General features: G+C 38.6%; 4 protein-coding genes, 1 long non-coding RNA gene and 1 pseudogene across 6 annotated transcripts; 4 read left to right on the top strand and 2 right to left on the bottom strand.

Annotated features, from left to right (window-relative positions):
- Positions 1-102: 102 nt before the first annotated feature.
- On the bottom strand, positions 103-1836 carry LOC126610473 (uncharacterized; annotated as a pseudogene).
- A 1016-nt stretch (positions 1837-2852) lies between these two features.
- Positions 2853-6073, bottom strand: LOC126610909 (pectinesterase 31-like). Its single transcript, XM_050279069.1, has 6 exons — positions 5688-6073; positions 5492-5596; positions 4775-4852; positions 4435-4622; positions 3801-3974; positions 2853-3340 (listed from the first exon to the last, which is right to left on the bottom strand). Exons 1-6 carry the CDS (start codon positions 5928-5930, stop codon positions 3178-3180), a joined length of 951 nt encoding a protein of 316 aa, XP_050135026.1. The 5' UTR covers positions 5931-6073; the 3' UTR covers positions 2853-3177.
- A 6062-nt stretch (positions 6074-12135) lies between these two features.
- On the top strand, positions 12136-13319 carry LOC126610913 (uncharacterized protein At5g39570-like). The gene is made up of 3 exons (XM_050279074.1): positions 12136-12574; positions 12909-12973; positions 13075-13319. The coding sequence occupies exons 1-2, from the start codon at positions 12200-12202 to the stop codon at positions 12957-12959; spliced, it is 426 nt and encodes a 141-aa protein (XP_050135031.1). The 5' UTR covers positions 12136-12199; the 3' UTR covers positions 12960-12973; positions 13075-13319.
- A 563-nt stretch (positions 13320-13882) lies between these two features.
- On the top strand, positions 13883-16339 carry LOC126610905 (uncharacterized protein At5g39570-like). 2 transcript variants are annotated; one of them, XM_050279066.1, is made up of 3 exons: positions 13883-15066; positions 15130-15165; positions 16028-16339. In XM_050279066.1, the coding sequence occupies exons 1-3, from the start codon at positions 13987-13989 to the stop codon at positions 16109-16111; spliced, it is 1200 nt and encodes a 399-aa protein (XP_050135023.1). In that variant the 5' UTR covers positions 13883-13986; the 3' UTR covers positions 16112-16339. The 2 variants fall into 2 exon arrangements, with proteins under 2 accessions (XP_050135023.1, XP_050135022.1); XM_050279065.1 differs by having other exon boundaries at positions 13900-15165.
- On the top strand, positions 15321-15820 carry LOC126610915 (uncharacterized). Its single transcript, XR_007618647.1, has 2 exons — positions 15321-15555; positions 15636-15820. It is a non-coding gene; the product is annotated as an uncharacterized LOC126610915 (long non-coding RNA).
- A 4140-nt stretch (positions 16340-20479) lies between the features above and the next one.
- On the top strand, positions 20480-20893 carry LOC126610472 (S-protein homolog 5-like). Its single transcript, XM_050278528.1, has one exon. It carries the CDS (start codon positions 20480-20482, stop codon positions 20891-20893), a length of 414 nt encoding a protein of 137 aa, XP_050134485.1.
- The last annotated feature ends 3060 nt before the right edge of the window (positions 20894-23953 follow it).

The following is a 23953-nucleotide window of genomic DNA, read 5'->3' as shown; positions in this document are numbered from 1 at the left end:
TCACGAACAATTTCAAATTTTATTATATCTTAAGAAACTTTGACACATGACATTTAATAATACAACGAATAAAAGACAACCTCTCTGTCTTTGTAGTGCTTTTTAGACTTCAGTCTTGAGCTTCTCTGTTTTGAACTTGTCATAATCTGCTAGCAACACCGCATCCAACTTCACGTCGTCCATCACCGTCGCCATCAGCTGCTTCAATCGAAAACATTGATTCGGTTACGGAACATGCTTGCCCACAATTCCATCAAACGTGTATAACAACAGGATTTTGAAGAACTCACCGATTCTGTAATGCTTCGCATGACATTGTCAGGAACCCAAGCCAAGAGAGGTGAGACGATAAAGCTCAAGTTTATATCAAATGTGTTTTGGAGCCAGCTTTGTGTGTCTATCTGAAAATAAGGTTCCTTTGATACTGAGGTTGAAGTCACTTGGCTCGTACTCAGCTGGGCCTAGGATTTCCCATCTTGTCTACAAAAAGAAAAAAAGAAAAAAAGACCTACTTTTTTTGGTTATAATATGTAGCCCTTTTTAAAGTGGGATCTCGCTCAACTGTAGATGAGAGGGATCTTTATCGACAACGTATCAATAATTGTATTATTGTCAGTATAACATGAACTATGCACCAACAGTGGATAACTGTTGATATCATCGTTGATATGTATCTATTCCACCTATAGTTGAGCGGGATCCCGGTTACGGAGAGGCTTGTGTGTGTTTGTGCATTATGGATTATCGTGTGCTACAATGTCAAGCTCATGGATTTGCATCTCAACTTGACGTATAATGCAAGGTAGACAGACAGGAACAAGACTTGCATGGCCGGCATGTGAATTCTCCACTCTTCCTGCAAACACATTCATTTTGACACTGATCTAGCTATCCCGGTAGGATATTTTCTCGTGTAATTTTCAAGTGCGAGTACTCTCTCTCTCTCTCTCTCTATGTGATCATATATCACGTTAATTATGGGGGAGATAGACATAAGGGGACACACAACCGGTTACAAGGCAAATTCTTTTCTTCTCGTGATTTGTCAATAATTAAATTTCACCCAACTGATAAAAGGATGACAAAGAACTGAGCAGAAGTTCAAATTTGCATAGAAGTTTAGGATGTTAGAGTAATATTAAACCACGAAAATGGAACAGTAGGCAGCCCATTAATTATTTGGGTTTTCGCTATGTCCGGAAAAACCGCTTTAAAAACCCGGTGTTCGTCCTCCAAGATGAAGCCTGCAAGTTATGCAAGAGCTTGTTTCTGTGAGTTTGATTGTGCTTGTGTTCGTGTGTCACAGAGAGAGAGAGAGAGAGAGAGAGAGAGAGAGTACCGCAGGAGATTCATTGAAAGGAGCATCAATTGTATATCTAAAGTAGAAGGTTAAAGGCTCCCTGTGCTTCGTCTTCTTTGATTTTAACACCGCTTCGGCGTGGCAAATCCTCTCCTGCTTCCTGATCGGCTTACCCTTCAAATTCTCCAGCCTGAAACGCATTGGGTGCTCTACTACATGCAACTGCTTCTGCAAACATAGTTTTAAGTACGTTTTGTTGTGCCTAGGAATGGGATACTAGAACCCTAGTCCAGGCGATGGGACGGATGCCTGTTTTCTAATGAAGAAAGTTTTTTCATATCGTTGTTGCCAACAAAGTGTATCGACATGTTATTGATGCATTTGTGACAATATGACTATGTTCATTCTAAATGAGAAAACAAGCACCCTACACAAAGAATTTTCGAGCATTTCCATTTCGATTGATTAGGAAGATGAGAATATTAATGAACCACTCTACTTGATTAATCTTTTGCACATGAAGTAGGGAAGTGATTTCCGCATGTGTGTTTTCTTTCTTTGAATACTTTTGTTTATTTATAGTTTTTGAGATGAATAAATCAAAAGAAAATCTATAAATATAATTAAACGTATACAGAAAAAGAAAAAGATCATGCGAAAACCATTACGCATGAAGCTGACTTGAAAGATTTGAAATGTCAAGTGTGTGACTGTTTATACCAAAACCAAAAAAGAGAATATTAAGTCTAGAGTACAATAGGGGAAGTGCATTTGATGAGGGTGGATGGGAAGGTGGTTGCATTTGATGGATATGGATTGGGAGGTGGTTCACTTTCACCAAAACAAGAAAGGGCAGCCCAAAACTTACAAAGTACAAAAATATATTACTCCAATAGGATGTATGTGGTGGTGTGATTGGTGATGGTGAAGGGCTTGGACAAGACTTCTATGTGTCCTTAGTCATAGCATGCATCACCTTGTGACTAAGTATCTATGACCAAATTGACTATTAAATGATGTCATTTAAGACGATGATACTGTTATTGATTGGTGATTGGTGATGGTGAGGGGCTTTGGACAAGACTTCATGTTCCCTAGCCATAGCATGCATCACCTTGTGCGTAAGTGTCTATGGACCAAAATTGACTATTAAATGATGTCGTTTAAGACGATGATACTGTTATTGATTGGTGATTGTGAGGGGCTTGGACAAGACTTCATGTTACCTAGCCATAGCATGCATCACCTTGTGCATAAGTATTTGTGGACAAAATTTGACTGTTAAATGATGTTTAAGACGATGATACTATTATTGATTGGTGATTCGTGATGGTGGGGGGCTTGGACAAGACTTCATGTTCCCTAGCCATAGCATGCATCACCTTGCGCATAAGTATCTATGGACACCAAAACTGACTGTTAAATGGTGTCGTTTAAAACAATGATACTGTCATTGACACCCCAAAACAGTTATCCAACATTCGTCTGTTGTAACAGCTCTGCAAGATAAAGGTAAAGTATCGTCTTTCAAGTTGGCGTTAAATCGGTCGAAGGTCCAAAGGGAAAGGGGTTTTTTCATCACAAGAAAAGTACACACATTAACCATCCATGTTGCAGGCCAAAGATGAATACACATAACAGAACAAGTTGATCTATATTATCCTGGACAAACCTAAAAGCCAAATCAAACGAATTCTTCAGCACAAGCAATTACATCTGATACGAAGCTTAAACGCTAAAAGTGACCGTGTAACGCCTCTTGCACCTTGAGAACACAGGATTTGAAATAGCTATGTTGCATATCTTATGCTTTCGTCGTAAAATGTTTTCAATATACTCGACTATCTTTGTTGGGATCATTCCCATGTTTTTAACTCCTAGGCAGAATACGGTATTCTTAGGGCCATTCTCTGAGCAAGCCAAGGCCTTCCTGGATCAGGATCAATGAAACGATGCTGGAGGAACTGGTCTGCTTCCTCATCTACCAGCTCTCTTGCCCATGTCACCCGTTTTGATGGGCAACTACCCGGTCCAAAACACCTGAAATTTGCATTCAATGATACAAGCTTATCAAACTCTGCCTCTATTCACGCACTCGAAAGAAACGTTAAACTTACAACAATAATCAGTATTTCAAGAAGTTGCTATGCACAAGAGCAGATAAACTAAGTCACAACCTGAGAGGATATAATCTTCAGAAAAGGAAAAGCCTGATGAACCCGATTAAAGTAATTCAAACATCTTTCCCATGTCAGTTCTGTTTAATTTAGTTTTAGGTACCCCCACATGAACCATCTAAAAGATAAACTAGTTTGGTTTGAAAAGATACAACGTTCCTCCGAAGTTATTCTAGTCCATGTCCATAGTATTGTAATGTGAAAATTTCTTCAGTTACTTAAATTTTCTATCGCATATTTGGGTATTCAACAACAATTCCAAATTTACCGAACGGAGGCACTGTAGAATAGAAGTACAATGCAAATGGACTAAATATGTATACCTGTATTCATAAAAGCAAGCAGTTCGTTCATTCTCTGTTTTACCCCAATTATTCCATCCTACATGTCTGATGCATCCATCCATAAATGTATACGCAAAAACGACTCTTCCAAAAGGTCCCCACGGTCGTCCCAGATATGCATATGAAGTCCCTCCATTTCCAGTGATTACACATCTGCAACAATTCAAGAAAACAGGGTTGGTTTTTTAATTAAAAGAAAACAATTCACCAATTGTTCATCAATGAAGTACACGAAAACACAACCAAGTGACTTCTAGAAAATTAATCAATGGAAAAGCAAAACGTAGACAAACTCCTCTAATCATTCACAATCATCCTATCTTGAGTCAATCAGATAAGTTATAAAATGTTGTCTTAGAAAGTATGGAACTCTAACTTGTATCAGAAAGACACAGGGAAACCGGAAAGTCTAAAGAGTCAAGAGAGTATCACCGCCATTCAAATATTATAGCATAAGTATCATTATTCTTTCTTTTCCATTCGCTGTTTTCGTTTTACGAGATAGTTACTTCTCCAAGCAAAGATATAACAAAACATAGTTATGAATCAATTGCTTGTGTAAGCCACAAGCAACTTCAACCAAGATGGGCGAAAGGTTAGCGAACTAACATACCTTAAGAATACATATCCCGTTGTCTCCTGGGAAGATTTCCTGCTTTGGGCAGTTATGAAACCTGCTGACTTACAGTGGATATGACAATGCTCCAGAAGCGCCGTGCTATTGCCAAAAATGAAGTCCACACTTCCTTCAACATAACAATCTTTCAGATACTGTTTTCCATAATGCAAGTACAGGGTATCCTGCATTAAAATTCGAAGGAACCCACCAATTAGACTGATAACTGCTCTCATTTATCCTCAAATACTCGTGATTACCCAGTAAAAACAGTAAAAGTTTGAACCCAACAAGAAATTTAAGAAAATGAACAGACTAATTGGGGCAATGGGTATACCTGCCATCCAAGGAACCTGCAGTTATAGAAGGCACATCGATCAGCTGTTACTCTAATTGCCACAGCTTGACCTGAACCCTACCGAACAAAACAATTGGAAGAAAAAGTTAAACACAAATGTTGAGAGTTAATGAAGTTCAAAGAGTGAAAGGAAGAGTGAAAGTGAAGGAAACTTCAAAGGACTTTTGTATTACCATAAAAGACATAACCTTGTACATTTCCAACCTCTAACAACAAAGTTTAAACATTCCCCAACTTCTCTAATGACAAGGAAGTTGGCTATCAGTAAAACCGAAAAAAAAAATAGAAGGACGGACTTTTACAGCTTCATTTCTCACATTTTCTATCCATTTCCAAAAGTACAGAAGTTTGTACAGAAAATGAGATTTTTGTGTTGGCTGAACATTCCAAACCTGGTTTTCCCTAATCAAAACAAAAAGGAAAAATCTTCTAGTCTTCCGATCACATCATTTCACTTTCCTTCACTCCCAAACAAGATTTCAAAAACCTGCGTCATCTAACGAAAACAGTAACTCCAACATTCATAACACTCCATAGAAAACAACGAAACCAAACCAAACCAAACCAACACAAACCAACAAGTTCAAAATTTCAACTTCAAACTACAAGTTTCACCATGCTCAATATACAAAAAAGCAATCAAAAGATGCAAACTTCGAGTAAAAACTAAGTGATGAAAACATAAACAAAGCTAACCTCAGGAGCGGAGTTCTCAAAAGTAATGTTCTCTACAATAAAATCCTCTCCTTCCACAATAGCACTCCCACACCCGAAAGTCCCAGTCCCAATCACCCGAGAAGCCTACCAAAACCCACAGCGTCAGCAAAACAATACCCTTCATCCACGTGTCAAAAACCCAACTGGGTAGCATTAACAAAGTGTAGTACCTCACCTGGTGGTGCTCGATTTTGGTGGCGGTGTTGTTCCAGGTGAGCACAGTGAGCTCCGGAGCCAGACCCGCGAGCGTGATGAGGTTCTTCGTCTTGGGCACGTACACCGGCTGCCTGTAGATGCCGCGAGCGACGCGAATCACGGTGCGACGGGTATTGCAGAGTGGGACGGCGTCTATGGCCTCCTGCACCGTCCGGAAGTCGCCGGAGCCGTCCTGCGCCACCCTGAGGACGAGGGCCGCCATTTCTGATGATCTGGGAGGTCTCTGAAGTGGGAATTTCGTTAATGTTTGTGTCTTTTACTTGCATGCAGTGGCAATTGAATCGATGGTGGCGGAGATAAGACGCAGAGAATCGGCCCAGGCCGACCGACAATGACAGTGGCGGAGATAAGACGCAGAAAATCCTCTTAAATGGGCTTTATCATGAAGCCCAAACTTGAGGCCATGCAGTGTGAAAATTGGCCGAAATGATATTTTTAAGTTTTAATTGCTGAAATGACCAGTATGCGTTTGATATATGATTGTTATGTGTTTGGTCCAATCTGTAAATTTCTACGCAAATTATACATGTGGGAGCTGTCAGTTTGGTGTCACATGTAAGTTTTTATGGCTCATGGTTGTGGGTATGTTATAACGTTAATCGTTAGTAGTGAAAATTATTAGGACAGATGATACATCATCCATTTCTGTTAATGATAAATAGTTTGGAAAAACTAAATGTAGTTAGTTTTGCTATTAGTTGTGGTTAGTTAGGATTGTACAAGTTTAGTTAAGGAAGCTAAGGGTATAAATGTAAAGAGCCAAAAGGCTATATATATGTACATCCATGTAATTGTTTATTCAGTAAATGAAAAACAATCTTACAGAAGAAGATTTGTTTCTCTTTATGGTATCTCGCCTTTTTGCTTCACAGCATCGTATCCATCTTCCGCATCGATCGATCTTCTCTTGATCGATTCTTGGTGTTTCAACTCTGATTCTTCACTCTTTCTTCTCTGATTTCTCTTCTGTTCGTCGATTGATTCTTGTTCGAGATCATGGCTTCTCCGTCAGATTCGTCCCCAATTGGATCTTCTCCGACTCCAAACCCTAATTTCTCTTCTAATCCTCCTTTTCTGAATTCGTACACTTCTCTGACGATTCACAACATTGGTAGTATGGTGCCGATTAAACTGAAAAGCTCCAACTATCTTCCATGGCGAGCGTTGTTTGCTCCTATTTTCCGGCGTTATAAACTTCTCGGTGTGATTGAAGGCACTGAGATCTGTCCACCGCCTCTCTTGGCTGATCGCTCACTGAATCCAGCTTTTGAAGAATGGTATGAAAAAGATCAAAATCTGCTGATCTGGTTGAATTCCACACTTTCTGAAGAAATTATTCCGTTCACGGTTGGCGTTTCGTCCTCTCGCGAGCTTTGGGTGAAGCTTGAACAGCGTTTTGGTGGTGTTTCGGAGGCTAATATTCATCAATTGCGCTCACGCCTTCAATCGGTACAGAAAGGCTCCAATTCTATCTCGGGATATCTCCAGCAAATCAAGGAAATTGCAGATTCCTTACATGCTGCAGGTGCTTCCGTCTCTGATCGTGATCTAATTGCTGCTACTTTACATGGTTTGCCTGATGAGTTTGAGTCCTTCATTGATTCTATAATGCTTCGTTTGTCTTCGACGTCTCTGGATGAACTTCACGGTCTCTTACTTACCAAGGAGCTTTCTATGGCTCGACGGAAGACAGTCGCTTCAGCATCTGTGGTTGAACCATTTCAGGCTTTTTCTGTGCAGTCTCAGCCTCCTCTGCTTCCTACTCCCTCGGCATTTGCTGCTCAGTCTTTACCACTTCACTCTGCCTCTCGGTACAACTCCAATCGTGGCAAGCCTCCCAGGAGTCAATTCATTTCCAATCGAGGAAATCGCAATTCTCGTGGTAATTTCAATCCTAATCGTGGTAATCGGATTTATCAAGGCTCGCGCAATCATCCCGGTTCTTCTACCTTCAAAGTTCAATGTCAAATTTGTGGATCTACCAGTCATGAGGCCCTTGACTGCTTTGATCGCATGAACCCCGAGATCTGTGGTCGTATTCCTCCGGCTAAACTTGCTGCCATGTGTGTACATCATTCTGCTAAACCATCTCAGCCTTGGTTAATTGATTCTGGAGCTACATCTCACATCACCAATGATGTTGCTAACATCTCTTCTCCTACTCCCTACACTGGAGAGGACAAAGTGTATATTGGAAATGGTAAAGGTTTATCCATTCATAATGTTGGTTCCTCTTCTCTGTATACTCCTCATCATTCTTTTAAGCTGCAGAATGTTCTTCATGTTCCTTCCATGGCACATAATCTTTTATCTGCTTATCAATTTCTTAAGGATAATGATTGTGAATTAACTCTTGACCCTTATGGATCCACTGTCAAGGATCGTACTTCGGGGAGGATGCTTTTGCGGGGACCGGTTAGAGATGGTTTCTATCCCCTGCAAAGTTCCAGTACCTCTTCTCCTTCGTTACACTCTGCCTTTCTCAGTGTTAAAGCTCCTGTCCAAGTGTGGCATCAACGCTTAGGTCATCCATCTTCTTCCATATTTCGCAGGGTCATCTCTACTAATAAGCTTGCAGTGCATGGTAAATCTTCGGTTGACTTCTTCTGTTCAGACTGTGCTCTAGCTAAGAACCACAAGCTTCCTTTTGGAGTGGCTTCTTCAACTTCAACTCGCAGCCTTCAACTGTTGCACTGTGATTTGTGGGGACCTGCTTCTGTTAAATCTAGTAGTGGTTTCCAGTACTACTTACTTCTGGTTGATGATTTTAGTAAATATAGCTGGTTTTTCCCTTTGAAAGCAAAGTCTGATGTATTTTCTACATTTGTTATCTTCAAAAACTATGTAGAAAATTTACTTGGGAATAAAATACAAACTTTGCGTTCAGATTCAGGGGGTGAGTTCACTGGTAACTCTTTTGCTTCCTTTCTTCGCACACATGGTATTCTTCATCAATTTAGCTGTCCGCATACTCCTGAACAAAATGGATGTGCCGAGAGGAATCACCGCCATCTTGTTGAAACAGCTCGTACTTTACTTGTTGCTTCTCATGTACCTCATGTGTTTTGGGTAGAAGCCTTCTCGACTGCCATATACCTCATCAATCGCCTGCCCATCTCTGGTCTTCCAATCTCTCCTTGGGAAATTTTATTTACTCAGCCGCCGGATTATTCCAAACTCAGAGTATTTGGCTGTCAATGCTTCCCATGGCTCAAACCTTATGTGCATAGTAAGCTGGATGCTAAGAGCAAGAGCTGTATATTTTTGGGCTACAGTCTTCAACACAAAGGCTATCGCTGTTTTGATCCTATTGACAACCGAGTATACATCTCTAGACATGTAATTTTTCATGAAGACGCATATCCTTTTCAGTCCCTGCCTCTTCATTACTCTCGGTCAGCCACTGCTTCTCCAGTTTCTTCTTCTTCCATGGACCTTTACTTTAGCAAGTTTACTCAACCTGCTAATCCAGGTGCTGCTACTTCATCTTCCTCTAGCCCGAGGTCTCTTTCTTCACCAGGTGCTTCTCCTCCTGCCTCTATGCCTGCCAGTCCTGCTGTCTCACCAACTGCAAATCCTAATGTCTCACCACCTGCATCTCTGCCTGCAAGTTCTGATGCATCACCACCTGTGCCACGCCCTCTTCCCATTTCTGTTAATGTTCATCCTATGATTACTAGATCTAAGGCAGGAATTTACAAACCTAAGGCTTATGCAGCAACTAAACATCCACTCCCAGTTCCTCTTGATTTTGTTCCAAGCACCTATTTACAAGCGTCTAAGTATGCTCACTGGAGGGCTGCTATGCAGGATGAATATAATGCATTACTATCTACAGGGACTTGGTCTCTCGTTCCTTCTCATTCCACTCAAAATGTCGTCGGCTGCAAGTGGGTGTTTCGTGTCAAAACAAAGGCTGATGGTACTGTTGATCGATACAAAGCCCGGCTAGTGGCCAAGGGCTTTCATCAGCAAGAGGGAATTGATTTCCAAGAAACTTTTAGTCCAGTTGCTAAACCGGTTACCATTCGAATTCTGCTTACTCTTGCTGTTCAACACAATTGGTTCTTAAATCAATTAGATATTAGCAACGCATTTCTTCATGGTGACTTAAAAGAGGTTGTTTACATGCAACAACCCCCTGGTTTCATTGATCCTCTCCTTCCAGATCATGTATGCAAGCTCAGAAAATCGTTGTATGGCCTCAAACAAGCGCCTCGCGCTTGGTTTGATAAACTGTTTCAAGCATTACATGCTCTTGGTTTCACCCAATCCTCCTCTGATGCATCTTTATTTGTATTGCCTGGTCCTCAGTTGGTTATAGTTCTTGTGTATGTGGATGACATTCTTGTCACTGGGCCTAACTCCACTCTCTGTCATCAGTTTATTCAGCAGCTAAGTGACAGATTTCCGGTGAAGGATCTTGGTCCTTTACACTATTTTTTGGGGTTGGAAGTTCAGAGGTCTTCCCACGGGATCTTTCTTCATCAAACGAAATATTTACTTGATCTTCTACAGCGGACAAATATGGAGGGTGCAAAGCCTTGCTGCACACCTCTTGGCTCTCAAAAACTGGATCACAGTGGGTCACTTCTCTCCAATCCGACTGAATATCGGTCTCTTGTTGGAGGTCTTCAATACCTCACCTGGACTAGACCGGACATTGCTTTTGCTGTTAATCAGTTATGTCAATTCATGCATGCTCCGCGTGATCAACACTTTCAGGCCGCTAAAAGAGTCCTCCGTTTTCTCAAAGGTTCTTTTTCCCAAGGACTGTGGTTTACCAAAGGTTCTGTTGCTCTCTCTGCCTACTCAGATGCTGATTGGGCAGGCTGCACATTTGATCGGCGGTCGACTACTGGTTATTGTGTTTTTCTTGGCTCTAATCTCATCAGCTGGAGTGCAAAGAAACAAAGCACTGTTGCTCGTTCTTCTACAGAAGCCGAATATCGGTCTCTGGCTCACACTGCTGCAGAACTCACTTGGGTCTGCAAAATCCTTCGTGACCTTCACTGTTCTATTCCTACACTGCCTACTCTGTGGTGTGATAACATCTCCGCCATTTCCTTAGCTTCAAATCCTGTATTCCATGCTCGCACTAAGCATGTCGAGATTGACTACCACTACATTAGAGAACTGGTTTTAGCTCATCTGCTTAAAGTGCGTTTTGTGTGCAGTGCTGATCAATTGGCTGATCTACACACCAAGTCCTTGTCCAAAACCAGATTCCGCTACTTGTGTTCCAAGCTTCCTCTTGGCATCACTTCTGATTCCTCCTCTCGCTTGAGGGGGTGTATTAGGACAGATGATACATCATCCATTTCTGTTAATGATAAATAGTTTGGAAAAACTAAATGTAGTTAGTTTTGCTATTAGTTGTGGTTAGTTAGGATTGTACAAGTTTAGTTAAGGAAGCTAAGGGTATAAATGTAAAGAGCCAAAAGGCTATATATATGTACATCCATGTAATTGTTTATTCAGTAAATGAAAAACAATCTTACAGAAGAAGATTTGTTTCTCTTTAAAAATAACCAATCTCCCTTATACTTTTTACTCCATCGTCGACATTTAATTTATACGTTACCAATATTCAATTCCAATTAATTCTGTTTGTACCATACTTCACCAATTCCGAAACCACCAAGTATCGATCAACTTCATACTTTTAGGGACCTATTGAAGAATTCATGTTGAGGCATCCCTACCGAAGCACAAGAGTTTCTCTCTAACGAGGAGGCCAATCACAACACAATACATGCCAACACTAGAAGAAAGCCCCTAGAGTCCCACATTGACCGCGGACGAAATCCGGAGATTCTCCTCAACTACAAAAAGAGACCATTTTCCTACAATTAATCCCTAATGTCATTATTGTATTTGAACTCGTTATAGAACTCAGTATTGATGATTATGTTTGAACCTATATACTGCGTAAACTCTTCACTATTAATGAGAACTCATCTACCCTTGTGTACGTAGCCCAACTTGGGGTGAACTACGTATATCTTGTGTTTGTTTCCTTATCTTTACATTTCTACATATTTACCTACAATTAGTGACCAGAGTAACCTTGCGAAGGTCATAACCTTAACACTTTATATTGTTCCAAAGTCTTACTAATTTTGTACATTAATATTTAGGGCTGTCGGTAAGAGTTGAACCCACGACCACGTTATTAAAAGCCTCATTATTTTGATAAGGTGCAAATAATTAGTAATATCCAATAATTACATGGACAAAATTTAACCAAAACCCTCAAAATAATGCAGACCACAGTAAAAGTCTCCGGCAAACAATGGGAATGAAGTAGTGTAAATTCCTGACACGGTATTTTCGCAGGAGAAATTGTCAACCACCATGTATGGAGCATTAACAAATATTTAAGACATAATATTATTCTCGTTGTCATTCGTTAATAACATTTGGAGTTGATCACCATTAGGAAAAGTTAATCTCCTTGATTAAATAATAATGGCGCATTACCGCTCGTACTACTCGGAGAAGGATACCGACGACGACACCGACATATTTGACGAGTACGACCCGACGCCGTACGAGGGGGGATACGACATGGGATTGACGTATGGCCGGCCTTTACAACCTTCGGAGGAGACGTGCTACCGTCACTCGTCGGCCTCCGATGATTACGATGAGCCGGAGTTCCCGTCGTACAATGAGCCGTCTGCGTACGACGACGAGGCTTTGGAAGAGGAGTACAGCAGCTACGCCCGACCATCGCACGAGGGCGACCAGTTCCGGAAACAGAGAGAGGGGAGGAAAAGCGAGTCTTTTGACGACGAGGAGCGTACTCCAGCAGGCGAAGGTGGCTATGGTCGCAAAAAATTGGTGAGACACTACTCTCTTTTTTCTTTATTTGGAATCTTCCTTTATCTGTTTAGTAAACATGCACGTAAGTTTTATGTGTTTACTTGTCCGTCTTGCACGTGATTAAAGAGATAAACACATGAAAAAACATAAACATCAAACGTTTTAAAATTTGGGATTAGGTTTGTCGAATGACAAGCACGTATGTTTGTGTTTATTATCGTATTGCATTACTTAAGCGGAATGAGAGAAACAACTATACATGCACATCAAATGACATGCATACAATTATACATAGTGTTTGTTTAGGTGTTTGTATCTAAATGTTGTGTTGTTAACTGTTGCATGCATGAAGTCTTCGTCGTGGTGGCCGGGATGTTGTACTAGCGACCAAGCAATTCAGTAACTAACATCCGTCGGGTACTCATATCCTGTTCCATCCTTCTTAATTTGATTTAAATTTATCTCAAATTATGATCGTTACAAATGAATGAGGATCCTCTTCGTAACCTCTTTGTAAGGATTCAAAGGATCATTCAATCACATCTGTTCATCATACATCGTACGGATAGTTTTCGTCAGGTACGGTTTATATTCAATTTTAAATAAACAAATTTACAATAACTTCTTACTGCACTATCTACGATGAACATACGTGATTGGAGGATCCTCGGGATCCTAACAAAGAGAATCCGAAAAAAGATCCTCATTTGTTACAAATGATGTATTGTCTCTACACGCAATGAATCAAGTTTTTGTTGTTTTATTGCCTTGAAAAATATTTACACACATGTACAAGTCTTCCTAGTTTGATTAATCGGATAATTAACTAGTATTCAATTTGAGGAGAGATTCTTCTGTACGGCAGACAGCGGCAAAGGCACATAAAGCGTCTTCCTCACTCAAAATTTTGAAAGTAAATTAAGTTTTTTATTTCTCAAAATTTTATCAAAAACATGTCATCCATAAAATTTAAGACATAGTTTCAGCAATATTACTCATCGAATAAATACTAATTCAAAAAGCACACCATGTAATGGTGGCAAAACCACATATTTAAGCCTCGCTTAACAACTCTGATTGTACCAATTATTTCAATCAGTACTGTACTAAGTATGTTGGTCAAATACGGTATAAGCCCAAAGGGAGGGAAATCCGAACCATTTCATTGGGCCCACAAAATTGTCCACAAGGCCCCCACTAAAAATTTCGGATAAGGATCAATGATTGGTTAAGCCCAAGTTATGTCAATTGGTTTACAAAATGACGGCCCAATAAAAACCGTCCGCGTGTCATTAACAAGAAGGCAACGACCTGACGCGGTTTTCCAAAGGCGAAAAAACCGTCGACAACTATAAATACACATCACCCAGAACGCATCCCCTCATCACTTTTGACAGTCGCACTTCAAAGACCAAATTCCCTCCAAAACGATGCCGTACTATACCCACGCCGAGGATGAAGTCACCGACTTCGACGAGTACGATCCGACGCCGTACGGTGGCGGATACGACATATACCTGACCTACGGGCGCCCTCTCGACCCATCCGATGAGTCCTGCCACCCTAACTCATCGCCGTCCGATGATTTCGATTACGATCGCCCCCAGTTCTCATCCTACTCCGAGCCCGCCGCTTACGCTGACGAGGCTCTCGAAGATGAGTACACTCACTACGCCCGACCCACGCACCGACCTGGACCAGCTGTCGGGTTCAATCCGGGCGGGGGACATCCAGAGGGAGAGTACGAAGGCAGGCCCCAGCCGGCCTATGGGTTCCAGCCTGGTGGGGAGGTTAGGCCCGAATCAGGTTATGGTCGGAAGCCGGAGTATGGACAATCCGGTTCGGAATACGGGTCTGGGTATCAACGCAGGCCCGAATCCGATGAGCCCGGCTCCGAATATGGATCTGGGTATGGTCGGAAGCCGGAGTACGAGGCGCCCGAATCGGAGTATGGATCTGGATACGGTCGAAAGCCCGAGTACGAGGCACCGGAGTCCGAATATGGATCTGGGTACGGTCGAAAGCCCGAGTATAAGGCACCGGAACCCGAGTATGGATCTGGGTACGGGAGAAAACCCGAGTACGAGGCACCCGAGTACGAGGCACCCGAGTCCGAATATGGATCTGGGTACGGGAGAAAGCCCGAGTTTGAAGCACCGCCAGCTGAATTCGGATCTGGGTATGGTCGGAAGCCGAGCTACGGTGAGGAATCTGGTTATGGCGATGAGCCGCCGAGAAAGCCGAGCTATGGTGGGGAAGGTGGTTATGGAGAAGAGCCACCGAGAAGGCCAACCTATGGGCGGCCCAGTTATGAGACTCCAGAAAGCGAGGAGAGGCCGAGCTATGGGAGGACTGAGTTTGAGAAGCCGGGTTACGGCGAAGAGCCGCCGAGGAGGACCGGTTATGGAGATGAGCCGCCACCCCCGAGGCCAAGCTATTTGAGGCCCGGCTACGAGGGCCAGGAAAGTGGGGAGTATGAGAAGCCCAGTTATGGGAGGAGCGAGGAGCAGGAGTACCACCGCCCTGGTGGTTATGAGAGGCGCGGCGACGATGATTCTGATTCCGAGCGTCCTAAGTACGGTGAAGAAGGCTATGGTCGCAAGAAATATGTGAGAACCTCGCTCTTTTAAATGTCATTTATATGTTTATATTCATGGTCGTCGTCGTACCCAGTGCACAAGGCTCCCGCTTTATGCAGGGTCTGGGAGAGGTAAATGTCGGCTAACCTTACCCCCATTTATGGAGAGGTTGTTCCCAAATATGTTTATATTCATGGTCATTCTATTAATTATTAATGATAAGCGGATTGCTTCATTTGAGTTAATTCAAGGCTTATAATGTTGGGTGATGAACATTTTAGGATTCGTTGATGTTTAGGATTGGATTGGACGACTCATTATATTCAACGTATGTTTAATAAGAAAATGAAAAACTGTTGTCCAACTCGAAGGTACCAGGATGGATTCGTTAAGACTTATCCCTTCCAATCCCCCGAAATGGTAGGATTAGAAGAGCTTAAGTTTTCGGCATGTCTAATCCCCTCACCATACCTTGAAAATTCTATCATATCGAAAATTAGACACCGAACGATCAAGTTGTCTTCTATATGACACTATCATTAGTGATTTAGATGTATTAGTGTGTTAGTTCGTAAGCATACAGCTTCATTAGTTCGTAAACATACATTTAATCTGTGCTCACGTACGAATCATATGAACTTGTCATCTGTTGGGTGCATTGTTTTGCCTCAACGTTTTTGTTGTTGTTCTAGTTTTAGACAATTTAAATCCCATGATGTTTCCGAACGTGTCCTCCATTTTGTTTTGAAAAGCTCGAATCTATGCAATGCATATAGGTCTTTGATGTTTCTGTTTCCTATCAACCTTACCCTTCTGTAGTCTTTGGTATTTGCCCATCACTGTTGGCTGGCATGCGTTATTTGCATCTGATTCTCTTATCTGACTATGACAGGGAAATGACGACTCAGATGACGATGAGGAGAAAAAGCAGCGCCGCCACAAGCACCACCATCGCAAGAGCTATGACGATGAGTGATCATAGTACTCGTCGCCCTTTTAACGGAGATGCATGCCGTACTTAATTAGCCACTAAATAAAAGGGTTTAGGCATGTTTTCCTCTGAGTGGTATTGTGCTACATGTTTGAGTGAGTGTACTATAAACATTTAAAGTTCTAAACTGTGGCCTTCCGAATTCAAGTGTGTGGTTGTGTGAGCATCGTTGCTTCTATATAAACATCCTTAAAACCGGATTGGATTGTTATATGCCTTTTATGTTGGGAGTTGTTGAATGATGATGACATCCCTTTGTGTTTCGATATTATCCTCGAATTTTATTTTATAAAAATCAACGAAATTCATTACAAAAATTATTTTGTTTAATTAACTACTAACCTCTTTTTTAATTACGGACGCTACGTGCTCCTTAAGAAAGGCTCTTTGCACGCATGAAAGCACGTTCTGAGAGGTTACAAAGAAGAATAAAGTAAGAAATACAGCATGGAACCAAATAGTGGTATGAAAAAAAATAATGAGACAAACAAATATCATTAATATAAGGAGACAAAGTTGTACAAAATGTACAAAAAATAGCAATTATTTAAGAGAGTCTGAATTGCTTAAAAATTGAGTTTTTCATAGCGCACAACACCCAGGAGAAAATTTCATTTGTAAACAATAAATAATGAGACAAACAATTCAATCAAATACATTGAATCCAATCTCTACGTTACCAATCAACATAAATAATCGATGTCGTTGTAAACCGTTTTAAATGGAAATGAAGAAAGTTATCTTACATAGTTACACACATGGCGACTCATGCTTAATCTATTATTTATTTATCCTGCAAAACATTAGGCAAATAATAAAAAACCATTCTCACAAATGACAACAAACAAAACAATAAGGAGACAGACTTGCACCAAACGTACAAATAGGACAAATACACATTAAGGGAAAAATAACCAAGAACAAAAAGATGAGACTTTTCAAAGCCTACCGAATAGAATCACCAAGCAATTTCCAGAGCATCAAGTGAGTTTTTGCAATCCTTCCTAAATCTGCAAAGAACACATGCATAACCATATAAGTACCTAATAAAAACTAAAACCAATTTGTCCTACTTTTGTGAAATTTCTTTGTTTTTGGTTGTGAAGAAAACAAAAGACTTTGATAAAATTTGAAAATCATCAATAAGGTTTCAGTTAAAGTGTATTAGCGGCTAAGAACTGCATCTAAATACTCTCTATCTGAAACTGAAACCTTATTCAACTTAAATATTTAAATTTCGAGAATTGTGCATAATTTTTTGAATTAAACTGTTTATAGAAATAAATCATGATAACTTAAACATATTATTATTTAAAAACTAGACGGAAATAGATGAGGTTACAACCGTCGTTTCCTCGCAAGATGAAATTGGATTTATGTCCTTATATCCTAAGAATTTTTTGTTCGGATTCTCTAAATCTGTATGAGACTGATTGTTTTGATATGTTTCCTATATTACCTAAGAATTTTTATCCAATTGCGATTACAAAAATATGATATATATATCTGAGTCTTCTTCCACAAAGAAATTCAGCGTTATATTCCAACAAACAATACCATTATGTCTTGGTTCATCAGAAATGTGTTTCTGCTAATAGTTATAGTGTCGTTGTTTCTAACTATGTGTGATGCAGTTCGTGTAAGAATGCATAACGATATTGGTCCAGATATACCGTTGACCGTCCACTGCAAATCCAAAAACGATGATCTTGGTACTCATGTGGTTCCCTTTAAAGGTAGCTATGACTTTTCATTTGGGTTACATCTTTTGGGGCGTACACAATTCTGGTGCAGGTTCGAATGGCTGGCTGTATTTCGCTACTTCGACATATACATACAAGATAGAGATGAGGGAGGTTGTGATGAGTGCACTTGGAGAATAGTACCGACGGGTCCATGCAGGTTGAATCCAGAATACAATTCGTATAACATTTGCTATTACTGGAACAAGGATGTTCCGACGGCATTTGCTCCTTAATTACTTAATTTTAATTTCTTTGTTCTTATGAGAGATGGATAATGGAACTTGGATTATGAACTTCATCATTTGGAATAACAAGAACTTTAATCATATTTTTTTTAATTTTAATGTTGGCGAGCTATGCTCTCTAACTATCAAATTTTATCTTTTTTTTTATTATGTCGACAAATCCAAATTTCTTGAAGTAAGATGGGATTTAATAAATCGTTTGCCCTAAACTGGTTTTTGATATATAGGATCTAGGGACAAAGATTTTGACAAACATTTTTACACTCTTTTATAACCTTTAGATCTTGTAATATTCAACGGTCTTGATTAAGAGTTATCTAGAGGATTTTAAACATTAAATGAGGTATAAGTTTATAATTAAGAAATAAATAAAAATTAAATCTAAGAAAAGAATAAAAACTGAGGAAATAATAAAAATAAAAAGTTTTGCAAACACAAGGAAGAAACGAAAATGGAGTTCGTCTTGGATGCAAATGCAGAAGCATGACCATCCGAATTGCTTCGTCCAACCGCAACACGTCAAATTCCTATCACTCGCGTTGTCAAACTTAGTGTCGTTCATTCAATTGATGGATACAAAATTTTGATATTAAAGCAAATCAAGTATCAGTCTGCTTCAAATCTTCGTTCCTCGCTCTTTCATTAAATTGACAAAACTAAAACCTAAATCAACAACTCTCACTACCACCCTCAAATTTTTTATACAATTAAATCTGAGTGTGGAATTGAAATAGAATCAAAGAGGTTTTTGGGCTTTTTACCGAAATATGAGAATGAAGACTCAAAAGACTTTGAAGGTATTTTGCACAAATCAATGGAGGCCTTTGTGCGCAAGGTTTTCTTCCTCTTTTTAATTTTTAATTATTTTTTTCTAGTTTTTATTCTTTATCAGTTTTTTTTCTTTTTCAATGTTAATTATAATCCACATAAGCATCCATGTTATTTAATAATTAAATGAGGACCCTTAGATGTTATGTAATCTAACGGCTTAAAAGGATGCAAAAAATGTTATATATATATAGGGTTTAGGATCAAGGGTCAAATATGGGGTAGCCCAATTACATATAAGTTATAAGCACATGCACAATCCTTTAGTTTCTCGATGTGGGATTCATACTCTCAACACACTACCTCACCTGTGGTGAATTTTCAAGCCTAGCATGTGGACAATGCAAATGGGTTACATGTAGCATGTGTGCCCGTTGTGCTTCACACACAGGACAACATGCTCTAATACTATGAAGAAAGTTAAGGTTCCATCATAAAACCAATTGGCAATATGCGGAGTAGACTAATTACTTATAACACATGCAAAGTCTCTCATTTTCCTGATGTGAATTCATACTGTTCAACAATTACTTAATAGAAGTGTAGTTAAAAAAAAAATTATTTGTTGACTTATTTATCCTTAATAAATGTTGTATTCCCTAAATAGAATTCTTTGGGCGTCAAGTATTTTATTTCTAGCATATTTTTGTACTCATTGGTAATTATAACTATGTAAAGACGTGTTTTCTTAAGATGAGTCTAAGAGAAATCATAACTTATCACAATATAAAGTTTACTCTAATACATAACTGAAATAATTTTTATTTACTTATTTATCATTAATAAATGTTGTATTTTCTAAGGGCACAAAATAATTTTTTTGTATATTTTGTAAGCATTGACCATTATAACTATGTGGATGCATGTTTCTTTATTACAATATGATGGTAAAAGAGCTGGTAAAATTAATGAGGCGTATATGTGGAAATGAAATAAATTTGTTTTCAACACATTAATTACATAATTTTGAGTGATAATGGAATAAACAGGACAAGCAATGAATGGGGAGGAGAAGTAGGGAAATGTAAGATGAAAAGGTGGCTGGCATTCTCTTTCTCTAAATGTGTATGTGGCTAACAATGATATATATGATGGTAAGCATCATCATAGTTTATGGTGGTAAGCAAAACTGTTCCCTTTTTAAATGTGTATGTGCCTTTTTTTTTTTTTTTCCATATATGTATTCTTATGTGTAGAGGTCGCACTTGGTGCGATGACAAGTGCCTTCACCCATGAGCGGTAGGTCTCGGGTTCGAGACTTGGGAGCAGCCTCTCTATAAATAGGGGTAAGGCTAGCCGACATTCACCTCTCCCAGACCCTGCATAAAGCGGGAACCTTGTGCACTAGGTACGACCTTTTTTATATGTATTCTCATGTGGCAAAAAATGTTGAGCATTTTTGGGGACAAAACAGCCACATTAAATTATTATTTCAGAATTCATATCAAATTGTCACTATAAAAGAAGGATGCATCCAAGTGTTCCTCCACAAAGAAATTTAGTGTTATACTAAACTTCAACCAAACAATATCAACATGGCTTCGTTTATCAAAAATGTTTTTCTGCTTGTGATTCTAGTGTTGTTCTTAACTATGTGCGACGCTGGAGTCGACTCCACTGTCACAATGACTAATGATTTGGGTGCAGAGTTGACCGTTCACTGTAAATCTGGAGACGATGATCTTGGTTCGCATGTGGTACCTGTTCAAGGCACCTATGAATTTTCATTTGGTACCCATGCTTTTGGGCGTACACTATTCTTCTGCAACTTCCAGTGGTCGGGAAATTCTCACTACTTCGACATCTACATACAAGGCAGAGATTTGCAATGGTGTGTTAAATGTAAATGGAGTATAAGACCAGAGGGTCCGTTCAGGTGGAATCCTTATCAGAAGACATGGGAACCTTTTAAGTGGAACGAGGATCATCCGAAATTAGTTGCTCCTTAATTATTTGATTTTTAGTATGTGAAATCTGCTCTTCTGCTTCTGGAAATAAATAAGAGCTTTGGTTATTTTTAATTGTAATTTTGAGAGCATATAAACGCTCTCTATCTATCAAATTTTATCTTCTTATTTATTTCTTTTATATCACTACCAATCTAAATTTCTCGAATCAAAGAAAATAAGATCGGATTTGATTCATCATTTTCATTGGATTCATTTCAAATTAGGCATATTTGTCGATTTGCTTTCCGAGCTAGTATAGAGCTGTCAATTTCCTCTTGAACTTTAATTTTAGCCCCTTGAACTTTAATTTTAACCGATTATCCCCCTTAACTTTTATAAATAGTCAATTCTCCCACTGACATTAGATTTTAAAAAATTTCATCTAATTTTTCGTCCACTTTGATACAGAGGCAACATATGTCAACTGCATAAGGGCAAAAAGAATGGAAAATTGGATGGATGAAATTTTTTAAAGTTTAATGCTAGGGGGAAATTGGCTATTTATAAAATTTTAGGGGGTTAATTGGCTATAATTAAAGTTCAGAGGGAAATTGACCAATTATAAGAGTTCTAAAGGATAATCGGCTAAAATTAAAACTTAGGTTGTATATCGCATATTATGTTAATATGTGTGATGCAGATTGGCCAAAAACTTATGTAAACATAACTAATGATATTGGTCCAGATATATATACCCCTGACTGTCGACCGCAAATCGAAAGACGATGATTTCACCCATTAGTTTTCCACGTAACAAGTTAATAACGCCTAACTCATCATCCTTTAATCCTCATGTACACTTAAAATATATAAACCCCATTAAAGGAGGGGAAGGATTTAGACCCAAGCGCAGATGGAATGATCTGGATTTTACTAGAGCCACCCTAGCACAAAGGTGGCTCCGCCCTTATTAGATTCTTTGTATGTTGATATATTGCATCTAAATGAATATATATATTTAAGTGCATAATTCATTCATAGTATTTTGTTTTAGTTTTTTAGGTGGTTTAAAACAATTTTGGTACATCAGATTATTATATATTTAAGTACCTAATTTTTCTTTTATTAGGAGACGTTGAATGCGGTTCTTAACTACCAATGTTCTTTGATGAAACCTATGTGATTTTCGGTTTTTTCTCAAAGTTCCTGACATTAATGTAATATTGTAGTTATTATATTTTAAATTAAAATGAAATTTGTAGTTATTTATATTAATGAGATTTTAAATAAAACCCATAATTTATGAGATTAAAAATATCAAAAAATAATTATACTCTCTAATATATTGTATATATATGCATGGGTACATTCATCAAAACTAACCAAAAAATTATTGTACCAAAACATGGATACATATTTCAAAAACACACACAAAAAAAAAAAGCTTAATAACATTATTAAATTTCTTCTATTAAACTTGACATATATTCTTAAATCAACGAAATATAATGTACCCATATAAGTTTAAAACATGGATTAGAAAAAAGATTGAATGAATTTTATATTAAAAAAGGGGTACATTTTACATATAACAAATTTGTATATTTAAGAATGGGTACATCTAAGATTAGAAAAATTAGAAAAATTATATGAATTGACACACCCCGATCCAGAGGATCCAGGCGTGCTGGCCGTCACGAGAGCGTGACGTAACCATAAGTGCGACACGGAAGCAAAACAATAACATACATAAGAAGGAATTCAAACCAAACTCTAGCAGAACAACCTACTAGAATAACAGGATGAGTTAAGGTAAACACATAAATTCAGAGCATATGTTAAGTGCAGTCAAGTAGGACGAAAACGCCTAGATTCTCTGGATCGGGGTGTGTCATGAATGGGTACATATATATAAGATTAAAAAATTGAAAAATTATTCCAATTTTATTTTTTATATTTTGGAAATGTTTTGAATTGAAAATTAATTAGGAGTTTAATAAGGGTGTGAGTATTAAAACACTAAATCAAATACTAATTTTTATTTTAAAAAATTATGTAACTAACATGTAATTCACTAATACATAAATGCTAGGGACTTTGATCAAAATCTAAAACTGATAAGATCTCCCTTGATGAACATTAGAAACTAGAGACCAAATACTAATTTTTCCCTATAAAAATTATTTATAAGTTTCCTTATATTAGCTGAGAATTTATATCTAATTGCCACTATGAAAATGACGATATATCCAAGTATTCTTCCAACAAATAAAACCAGTATGACTTCGTTCATCAAAAATGTGTTTCTGCTAATATTTCTAGTGCTGTTGTTTGTAACTATGTGTGATGCAGTTCATGTCAAAATGACTAACAATATTGGCCCAGATATACCATTGACCGTCCACCGCAAATCCAAAGACGACGATCTTGGAACTCATGTGATTCCCTTCAAAGGTGACTATGAATTTTCCTTTGAGACCAGTATTTGGGGTGGTACACAATTCTTCTGCAGGTTCGAATGGCTGGCTGTATTTCGCTACTTCGACATATACATGCAATCTAGAGATTCTAATGAATGTGATGATTGCTTTTATAGAATAGTACCAACGAGTCCGTGCAGGTTCAATCCAGAATACGGGGCGTATAACATTTGCTTTCTCTGGAGCTACGATGTTCCGAGAGCATTTGCTCCTAAATTACTGAGTATTTTGGTTTCTATATTGTTATGTGAGATGGATAATGGAACTTAGAGTACGATCTTCATCATCTGGAATAAACAAGAGCTTTGGTCATTGTTTTAATTTTAATGTTGAGGAGCATATACTCTCTATCTATATATCAAATTTATCTTCTTCTTTTTTTATGAGGACAAATCAATTTCTTTAAATAAGATGGGATTTGATAAATCATTTGCGCCAAACTTTTTTTGGATATATATCTACAGGTTTTTGAGTAATTGGATCCCCATTAAAAAAATAATAATAATAGAAATCACATGCTCAGACGTTGGTTCTCTTTTTTTTTTTTTTTTTGCGCCTCAACTAATTGAAGCCTTGATTGGGTTCATTTTTTATGATAACATAAACAACTGGACTATTGGTAAGTTAGAGTAGAAAAAGA

The sequence above is a fragment of the Malus sylvestris genome, chromosome 17 (genome assembly GCF_916048215.2).
Source record: "Malus sylvestris chromosome 17, drMalSylv7.2, whole genome shotgun sequence".
NCBI lineage: Eukaryota > Viridiplantae > Streptophyta > Magnoliopsida > Rosales > Rosaceae > Malus > Malus sylvestris.
This window is presented reverse-complemented; position numbering and strand designations above follow the sequence as displayed.

Excerpts from the sequence above, each read along its gene's own strand:
- LOC126610913 (XM_050279074.1), top strand. The coding sequence starts at position 12,200 with ATGGCGCATTACCGCTCGTACTACTCGGAGAAGGATACCGACGACGAC. Across the intron at positions 12,575-12,908 it reads GCTATGGTCGCAAAAAATTG|TCTTCGTCGTGGTGGCCGGG; the intron begins GTGAGACACTAC and ends GCATGCATGAAG.
- LOC126610909 (XM_050279069.1), bottom strand. The coding sequence starts at position 5,930 with ATGGCGGCCCTCGTCCTCAGGGTGGCGCAGGACGGCTCCGGCGACTTC. Across the intron at positions 4,853-5,491 it reads TTGAGAACTCCGCTCCTGAG|GGTTCAGGTCAAGCTGTGGC; the intron begins GTTAGCTTTGTT and ends TTTGTTCGGTAG. Across the intron at positions 4,623-4,774 it reads GCAGGTTCCTTGGATGGCAG|GATACCCTGTACTTGCATTA; the intron begins GTATACCCATTG and ends ATTTTAATGCAG.
- LOC126610472 (XM_050278528.1), top strand. The coding sequence starts at position 20,480 with ATGGCTTCGTTTATCAAAAATGTTTTTCTGCTTGTGATTCTAGTGTTG.
- LOC126610905 (XM_050279065.1), top strand. The coding sequence starts at position 13,987 with ATGCCGTACTATACCCACGCCGAGGATGAAGTCACCGACTTCGACGAG. Across the intron at positions 15,166-16,027 it reads GCTATGGTCGCAAGAAATAT|GGAAATGACGACTCAGATGA; the intron begins GTGAGAACCTCG and ends TGACTATGACAG.